The sequence below is a fragment of the Salmo trutta genome, unplaced genomic scaffold, assembly GCF_901001165.1.
Source record: "Salmo trutta unplaced genomic scaffold, fSalTru1.1, whole genome shotgun sequence".
In the NCBI taxonomy this organism is placed as follows: domain Eukaryota; kingdom Metazoa; phylum Chordata; class Actinopteri; order Salmoniformes; family Salmonidae; genus Salmo; species Salmo trutta.
The window spans coordinates 492,964-503,023 of NW_021822297.1; the positions used below are offsets into that span (position 1 = coordinate 492,964).

Consider the following 10,060-nt stretch of genomic DNA (forward strand, 5'->3'; position numbering starts at 1 on the left):
CAGAGTGGAACTACACAGAGGAACAGAGTTGTTCTGCTGCTGGACAGAGTGGAACCACACAGAGGAACAGAGTTGTTCTGCTGCTGGACAGAGTGGAACCACACAGAGGAACAGAGTTGTTCTGCTGCTGGACAGAGTGGAACCACACAGAGGAACAGAGTTGTTCTGCTGCTGGACAGAGTGGAACTACACAGAGGAACAGAGTTGTTCTGCCGCAGGACAGAGTGGAACCACACAGAGGAACAGAGTTGTTCTGCTGCAGGACAGAGTGGAACTACACAGAGGAACAGAGTTGTTCTGCTGCAGGACAGAGTGGAACAGAGTTGTTCTGCTGCTGGACAGAGTGGAACAGAGTTGTTCTGCTGCAGGACAGAGTGGAACTACACAGAGGAACAGAGTTGTTCTGCTGCAGGACAGAGTGGAACAGAGTTGTTCTGCTGCTGGACAGAGTGGAACAGAGTTGTTCTGCTGCAGGACAGAGTGGAACAGAGTTGTTCTGCTGCTGGACAGAGTGGAACAGAGTTGTTCTGCTGCAGGACAGAGTGGAACTACACAGAGGAACAGAGTTGTTCTGCTGCAGGACAGAGTGGAACAGAGTTGTTCTGCTGCTGGACAGAGTGGAACAGAGTTGTTCTGCTGCAGGACAGAGTGGAACTACACAGAGGAACAGAGATGTTCTGCTGCAGGACAGAGTGGAACAGAGTTGTTCTGCTGCTGGACGGAGTGGAACAGAGTTGTTCTGCTGCAGGACAGAGTGGAACAGAGTTGTTCTGCTGCTGGACGGAGTGGAACAGAGTTGTTCTGCTGCAGGACAGAGTGGAACAGAGTTGTTCTGCTGCTGGACAGAGTGGAACTACACAGAGGAACAGAGATGTTCTGCTGCTGGACAGAGTGGAACTACACAGAGGAACAGAGATGTTCTGCTGCAGGACAGAGTGGAACAGAGTTGTTCTGCTGCTGGACAGAGTGGAACAGAGTTGTTCTGCTGCTGGACAGAGTGGAACAGAGTTGTTCTGCTGCTGGACAGAGTAACTGTTCAATAGGGATGTGTGTAGCTCGTTTACCATCTTTATCTCCAGACTCAACAAAACAGACATGTTGAACCAGAGAATATCACTGTTTCTCAACAGTAGTCCTTTCATCTCCATCTGTGTCTCCTTTCTAGACTTTAACAGAATCAGATAGGATTTTTAAAACACTTCCTGTATGATCATCAAAAGGGGATTTCAAATGAATGAATTGATCCCACGATGGAGGAGGAAACATCATGCAGGAAAACAATGACCCCCCCCACCACCACCACCAGGCCCTTTTCAAATCAGACTTCTGTCTTGTCTTGAGGAAGAAACATGTATTTAAACTGCTCCTCCCATTCCATTTGATTCACTGCAGGGTTTGTTGACATTCTAACAACAACAGGAAGTGTGTCATGGAATGAACTCAGGGTCAGCAGACAATTGATTTGAATGAACGTCCAACTCTTTGATCATTACATTGGTTCATGCGTCGTTATTCTTTGTGAACAAAAGCAGGTCAGGTCCAGACATTCATCCATCCCTCATCTGAAATCGGAGCTGTGAAAGAGATATAAACATGACTAATTGGTTGGTTAGTGCAACCTTCATGTTAACCTGGGCAGTGTAACAGTAGAAGGGGACCCTGAAGGAGAGATGGTGATGGTGCTTCTGGTTGGTTGATGAGCTCATCAGCGTTACCAGAGGAACATCCTAAACATTCTACTGTGGAAGTCAACACGTTCAAGGAAGTTCAGCGTCTGGCCTCAAGGTAAGAGATGATCCTCACGAGGAAGAGATCCCATGAGGAAGAGATCACATGAGGAAGAGATCCCATGAGGAAGAGATCCCATGAGGAAGAGATCCCATGAGGAAGAGATCCCATGAGGAAGAGATCCCATGAGGAAGAGATCTTGATTTGTCCAGCCTCCTCCTGTTGTGAGATCAGATGCTGAGTAATTCTCAGAGTAAAGGGATGAGAGTTCTACACTACACATAAACTACAAACTAAACGTCTAAAGCTTTTATCCAAGATGTTTTATTTTCCAAGATAAAGTCAATCAACTGGTATATCTGCAGAGAAGCTAAAAGGTTTCCCATCTCAGTCAAGGAAATGCAACTCTCCCAAAGACATCCACCTAGCTGGTTTGAACTGTCGGTGAGGAACAGTAGTCGGTGGAGTATTAAAAGTGCAGTAACAAAGCTGTGCCAAGAGGAAAGCACAACGTCATGGAAACCACTGGTGCTAGAGTGTAGCTTTGGTTGCCCTGAGCAACAAGGGAAGGGACATGCTGAGGTCACGTCCTCCCTGCAGGAAGGGACACGGTGAGGTCAAGTCCTCCCTGCAGGAAGGGACTTGGTGAGGTCAAGTCCTCCCTGCAGGAAGGGACATGCTGAGATCACGTCCTCCCTGCAGGAAGGGACACGGTGAGGTCAAGTCCTCCCTGCAGGAAGGGACACGGTGAGGTCAAGTCCTCCCTGCAGGAAGGGACATGCTGAGGTCACGTCCTCCCTGCAGGAAGGGACACGGTGAGGTCAAGTCCTCCCTGCAGAAAGGGACACGGTGAGGTCACGTCCTCCCTGCAGGAAGGGACACGGTGAGGTCACGTCCTCCCTGCAGGAAGGGACACGGTGAGGTCACGTCCTCCCTGCAGGAAGGGACACAGTGAGGTCACGTCCTCCCTGCAGGAAGGGACACGGTGAGGTCACGTCCTCCCTGCAGGAAGGGACACGGTGAGGTTACGTCCTCCCTGCAGGAAGGGACACGGTGAGGTCACGTCCTCCCTGCAGGAAGGGACACGGTGAGGTCACGTCCTCCTTGCAGGAAGGGACACGGTGAGTGAGGTCACGTCCTCTCTACAGGAGGGGACACGGTGAGGTCACGTCCTCCCTGCAGGAAGGGACATGGTGAGGTCACGTCCTCCCTGCAGGAAGGGACACGGTGAGGTCACGTCCTCCCTGCAGGAAGGGACATGGTGAGGTCACGTCCTCCCTGCAGGAAGGGACACGGTGAGGTCACGTCCTCCCTGCAGGAAGGGACACGGTGAGGTCACGTCCTCCCTGCAGGAAGGGACACGGTGAGGTCACGTCCTCCCTGCAGGAAGGGACACGGTGAGCTCAAGTCCTCCCTGCAGGAAGGGACACTGTGAGCTCAAGTCCTCCCTGCAGGAAGGGACACGGTGAGGTCACGTCCTCCCTACATTCTATAACAGGAGAAACAATGCAACACTATATGGGAACCTGTGTTTTACTGCACTGATGACAGCCATTCATGGTTTTACCATCTCCCCACTTCCTCAATCTACCTGAGACTATAATAACAGGGAACCGAGATGAAGGGTAAGACACACAGCCGACAGCAACAAGGGGCCCTGTACTTCACATGACACTGGTCTCATTACTGTTGAAGTGTTCCTGTGGATAGGGGCCACTGTAATGTAAGGTGAGACACAAATACACTGTTGATTTGTACCATGGATGGTAAATCAGTCATTTATAGTATGTTTCAGTCTGTCTGCTCCTTTAACCAACCAGACCAGAGAGGAAGAGGTGAAACAAGATGGCTGACTGAGAACAAAGAGTGAAACAGACCAAGTGGTTTTGTATGGAGGCCAATGAGAAAGTCTTGAATTCAGTTAACATAAAAATACAAAAGATATTCTAAGTGAGGCTTATTCGACTGAATAGAAGTTACACTTTTGATTTCCAACTAAGTTCAATAAAACGTATTACATATTGGTGAATTCAGTGTTAACGTCTACATTCCGTCTGCATTTTCCGCAATGCGGATTTTATAGGGCCCTAAGTGTTCTCTGACCTCCCTGACTCATCAGAAGGCCTTGTTGAGTGTTCTCTGGTCTCCCTGACTCATCAGAAGGCCTTGTTGAGTGTTCTCTGGTCTCCCTGACTCATCAGAAGGCCTTGTTGAGTGTTCTCTGATCTCCCTGACTCATCAGAAGGCCTTGTTGAGTGTTCTCTGGTCTCCCTGACTCATCAGAAGGCCTTGTTGAGTGTTCTCTGATCTCCCTGACTCATCAGAAGGCCTTGTTGAGTGTTCTCTGATCTCCCTGACTCATCAGAAGGCCTTGTTGAGTGTTCTCTGATCTCCCTGACTCATCAGAAGGCCTTGTTGAGTGTTCTCTGATCTCCCTGACTCATCAGAAGGCCTTGTTGAGGGTTCTCTGGTCTCCCTGACTCATCAGAAGGCCTTGTTGAGTGTTCTCTGATCTCCCTGACTCATCAGAAGGCCTTGTTGAGTGTTCTCTGATCTCCCTGACTCATCAGAAGGCCTTGTTGAGGGTTCTCTGATCTCCCTGAGAATTGTCAATATTTGAAACTATTTTCTTAAAATCAGTTGAAACAAAGTCTTAACCACAGTGTATGTGTATTTACTGAATCACTCTGCAATGACAGAGTTTAGACTACTAATAGTAGCCTGTACTAGCTTATGTAGCCTGTACTAGCTTATGTAGCCTGCACTAGATTATGTAGCCTGCACTAGCTTACGTAGCCTGCACTAGCTTACGTAGCCTGTACTAGCTTACATAGTGTTAGGAATTTGTCGTGTATACTATTTGTCTTTCCTGATGTGAAGGTTTGAAGTTCCTGGATGACTGATAGTCAACCTAGTACAAGTGAGGTGTAGCCGGAAGGATGTTAAGGTTTATAAGGAAATATATAATCATTGAAATGGAGATATACAAATTGTGTTGAGTGACACCCTAGGGGGTGTCAAAAGGGGGACTCTTAAATTTCCCTGAAATTTCTTATTGGAACATGTTCACACCTCAAGGGGTGTGAAAAGGGGGATTGTTAGGGTTGAACTGGCTATTTGTATGCATAACCTTTATAATATACTGGGGAAGCTACGCTAAGTACATAAACTACGAGTAAATCAACTGAAGACAAGAAGAACTACAACCGGCAACAGGAAGTGCGTCACGACGCTGGGACCAGCCTACACTCCGACGTTAGGATGAGCAAGTTTAAACCACGCTCCTCCTCCCTCTGACAGGCCAGCATTGAGCGGGAACTATCTCTGTCAGAGTATAAAAGAGAGAACAATAGGATGTGTCGTTCTCTTCTCTGTTTTGCCCTGCGAGGTGTCACAGAGAGACCGTATACGAACGACACATTTACCATACACGTGTTTGCATTAATTAAAGTACAAATAAATCAGAAGTTACTATGTGCTGACTATTTTGTTCTGTTACCAGAAACGAACTGTCGCAATATTAACAATAGCCTGTACTAGCTTACATAGCCTGTACTAGCTTACGTAGCCTGTACTAGCTTACGTAGCCTGTACTAGCTTACGTAGCCTGTACTAGCTTACGTAGCCTGTACTAGCTTACGTAGCCTGTACTAGCTTACGTAGCCTGTACTAGCTTACGTAGCCTGCACTAGCTTACGTAGCCTGCACTAGCTTACGTAGCCTGCACTAGCTTACGTAGCCTGCACTAGCTTACGTAGCCTGCACTAGCTTACGTAGCCTGCACTAGCTTATGTAGCCTGTACTAGCTTACGTAGCCTGCACTAGCTTACGTAGCCTGTACTAGCTTACGTAGCCTGTACTAGCTTACGTAGCCTGCACTAGCTTACGTAGCCTGCACTAGCTTATGTAGCCTGTACTAGCTTATGTAGCCTAGGCATAACAACAATGTTACTATATTCTGTTTGTACATTGTCTATTACTGGCAGCACCTATTCACCAAATCAAATTCCGGGTTAAATGTACTTGGAGAATAAAAATGTGTTATACCTAATGCAAAGTATTACCAATAAACCACAGTGAATATGGACACTACAATGAATGACTCCAGCCAGGACAAAACCTAATTCAAGTTAAGTTAGTGGCCTGATGATGAGACAGGACGTCCGACAGCGGGCGGCCATACCCCCGGTCATACCCCCGGCCATACCCCCGACCATACCCCCGGTCATACCCGCGGTCATACCCCCGGTCATACCCCCTTCCATACCCCCGGTCATACCCGCGGTCATACCGCCCAAGAGCTATCGTGTCAATCAACACGGAGCTATAAAACATGGGTCCATTTTGAGTTGTGTCCACATTTGGAAAAGTTGAAACAGAATAAACAGCCCTAAGTGCTCCTGTTGCCAGATCTACTTTGACTAAATCACATAAAGGACTTAGAGACGGAGAAAGAGTAGCCTGCACTATCCAGACGAAAACACAAACGGTGAAAACATATGAAGCACCACAATTACATCAAATCCATTGTGTACATCAATAACTTGAACTCATATGTTGAACCAAGTAAGAATAAACGCTCCAGAGTTCCAACCGCGTCCCGTCCAGCCCACGATGTGCAGGCCCTGACTACACAGGAAACAGTGTTGCAGACTAGGCGCGCCTCGGACCGTTCCCATGTCCACCCCAGTCCTCACCCCAGTCCTCTCCCCAGTCCTCACACACAGGATTCCTCACTCTGACTTCATGCAAACTAGTTGGCAAAACCAGCTGCTCATAGCAAAAGCTTTGATACAAGTTTTGCATTCCTAAATTCAGGCAAATGTGTTGCAAAAAACATCAAGTCAGGCCTTTGTGAATATTGTGTGAATGTCGGCGTCGCAGCGCTGAATCACAGACTGATCACATTTATTCCCAAACTTGTGATCGGATACAGAGACAAGCTACCCAGCGACACCACAGAGAAAACGTGCAACTTTATTACACTCACCAACTCCGTACTTTTCCTTCTTGGTAGGCACCCAGCGAGACATTGTTCATTAAAAAAAAGTCCCCCGTCTTGAGGTTGGGTTTGTTCAGATAGTTCCAGATAATGTTGAGTTTTCTGTACTTTACAGTTGTCAGTGTCGGTGAATAGAATGAGGTCGAGCGGCCATTTTCCACCAGTGACAGACAGCCTGGACAGGATGCTCCACAAGGGGGTAGAAAATAACACCCAACACTTCCATCAGCATGAAGTATGGACGAGGTTAGGCTCATCTGGAGCTATGTTTACATATATATCAAACAGATACTGGGCCTATATAGCAATATATTACTTGGACATAATAATCTATAACTTTCCTAAAGGTAACTGTACAGAATGCTGGGTAAAAAAGGGTCTCAGGAAATGTCACACAACTGTTCATGTAATACAGGTGATTATATACATTCTAGACAAAACAGTAATCTACTGTTACTGTACCATTCTGTATCCTACTGAATTAATCCTTCTCCCAAGTAAGCTTACTAGTATTTGTGTTTAATGGTTGGCCAATGAATTGAACTTTAAATATGAAAATATATCGACTAAGCGCATAATGTTGTGATATACACTACCGTTCAAAAGTTTGGGGTCACTTAGAAATGTCCTTGTTTTTGAAAGAAAAGCAAATTTTTGTCCATTTAAAATAACATCAAATTTTTCAGAAATACAGTGTAGACATTGTTAATGTTGTAAGTGACTATCGTAGCTGGAAACGGCTGATTTTTTATGGAATATCTACATAGGCGTACAGAGGCCCATTATCAGCCACCATCACTCCTGTGTTCCAATGGCATGTTGTGTTAGCTAATACAAGTTTATCATTTTAAAAGGATAATTGATCATTAGAAAACACTTATGTTAGCACAGCAGAAAACTGTTGTGTTGATTAAAGAAGCAATAAACCTGGCCTTCTTTACACTAGTTGAGTATCTGGAGCATCAGCATTTGTGGGTTTATATTTTGATTTGTTTAACACTTTTTTTGTTTACTACATGATTCCATATGTGTTATTTCATAGTTTTGATGTCTTCACTATTATTCTACAATGTAGAAAATAGTAACAATAAAGGAAAACCCTTGAATGAGTAGATGTTCTAAAACTTTGGACCGGTAGTGTGTCAGGAGATATTATAATATTTAACAATGTATCGCTTTCAGTATCCAGTATATTTTTCATTAGATGATTGTGGTTAATTTTCAGTAAATAAATTATTTAAAAAAATAAAAAAAAGAATAGCCTACACAAAACTAAAAAGGAAATTGACTAAACTTTAAGTCTACAAGACCACTGCACAGCTAAATCCTAAGTGGCATGTCACAGCCGCAATGTTAAATTCTGGTTAAATAAAATAAATACAGTTTTAAAAGGGAAAGTGCCTAATACCGTGTCTGTTCCAGACTTGGAAGCAGACTGCATTACATACACAAGGTACTGTACTTACCTATCTCTCTCTCTCTCTCTCTCCCTTCACAATACCATCTGGTACAATAACAAAAGTGGACTGACACACACCTGGTAGGCGAGGACGCCGTTTGGCAGAGCGTGGGGGAAAAACACGTGATCAGAACCAGGAAGTTACCTTGAGTTTTGAAATATTTGTTAGACTGAGAACCTTAAACAATAAATATTTTGTAAGTAAATACGATTACTTAGTGTGTTTCTGTGTTTCCTACTGAGTTGTAGTGAGCCAGAACCTGTATCAAAATGGCGATAAACGCTGAAAACCAACGGGCCTTGGGTTGTCTGTATGCAGAGAGAGATGTAGGATCATTTACCACAAGAAAACAGACAGATAAACAAATGATAGACGGGTTATAAACGGGCAGGAATGTGTTTTTGTCCGTGAGTGTGGAATTACTGGAGGTGAAAAAGCACGTTTATAAGCTACATAGTATGTGAAGGGAAAAACAGCGGCAAAAAAAGGATATGCGTTCAGTGTAGCTGGACGCCAAAGTGTAGCTCCTATGTATCCTGGCTAATCTTGGTAGTTCAAGGTCATCTGATTCTAGTCTTTCCCTCCATGTTCATTCTCTATGTGTGTCTGCAACCACCTCAGAGAGCCCAGACTGTTGATAAGCCTACATGACGTTTTAAACCAGCAAGATTAAGACAGATCCCAACGGGAACACCCCGAAAAAACGTTCTTTCTTTCTTTTCAAAAAAGGAATATAGAGACGTGAGGGAGATAAGCCTTTAACGTTTCTGATTGCCCTTTTCTGTGAATAAATCACCTTCTCAAAGGCACATTTCAATATCAGCAAGGTGTCTCTCTCTCTCTGTCTCTCTCTCTCTCTCTCTCTCTCTGTCTCTCTCTGTGTCTCTCTCTCTCTCTCTCTCTCTCTCTCTCTCTCTCTCTCTCTCTCTGTGTCTCACTCTCTCTCTGTCTCTCTCTCTCTCTCTCTGTCTCTCTCTCTCTCTCTCTCTCTCTCTCTGTCTCTCTCTCTCTCTCTCTCTCTCTGTCTCTCTCTGTGTCTCTCTCTCTCTCTCTCTCTCTCTCTCTCTCTCTCTCTCTCTCTGTGTCTCACTCTCTCTCTGTCTCTCTCTCTCTCTCTCTCTCTCTCTCTCTCTGTCTCTCTCTGTGTCTCTCTCTCTCTCTCTCTCTCTCTCTCTCTCTCTCTCTCTCTCTCTCTGTCTCTCTCTTTCTCTCTCTCTCTCTCTCTCTCTCTCCATTTCTCCCCTCCCCTTCTCTCTATCTCAGTTCAATTCAAGGGGCTTTATTGGCATGGGGAAACATGTTTACATTGCCAAAGCAAGTGAAATGGATAAACAGAAGTGAAATAAACAATAAAAAGTGAACAGTAAATATGACACTAACACAAGTTCCAAAATAATAGACATTTCAACTGTCATATTATATCTATATACAGTGTTGAAACGATGTACAAATAGTTAAAGTACTAAAGGGAAAATAAACATAAATATGGGTTGTATTTACAATGGTGTTTGTTCTTCACTGGTTGACCTTTTCTTGTGGCAACAGGTCACACATCTTGCTACTGTGATGGAACACTGTGGTATTTCACCCAGTAGATATGGGAGTTTATCACAATTGGGTCTGTGCATAATCAAAGATTTCCTTAAGTTTGGGTCAGTCACAGTGGTCAGGTATTCTGCCACTGTGTACTCTCTGTTTAGGGTCAAATAGCATTCTAGTTTGCGCTGTTTTTTTGTTAATTCTTTCCAATGTGACAAGTAATTATATTTTTGTTTTCTCATGATTTGGTTGGGTCTAATTGTGTTGCTGTCCTGGGGCTCTGTGGGGTCTGTTTGTGTTTGTGAACAGAGCCCCAGGACCAGCTTGCTTA

At 44.8% G+C, this 10,060-nt stretch overlaps 1 protein-coding gene across 1 annotated transcript in view; it reads right to left on the minus strand.

Annotated features, from left to right (window-relative positions):
- LOC115181565 (dedicator of cytokinesis protein 1-like) overlaps positions 1–7,003 on the minus strand; it is a 196,669-nt gene extending 189,666 nt beyond the window's left edge. The window contains exon 1 of the mRNA XM_029743459.1: positions 6,719–7,003. Within this exon, the coding sequence (XP_029599319.1) occupies positions 6,719–6,761 (43 nt within the window). The 5' untranslated portion in view covers positions 6,762–7,003. The remainder of the gene's footprint in view (positions 1–6,718) is intronic.
- Between the last annotated feature and the right edge of the window lie 3,057 nt (positions 7,004–10,060).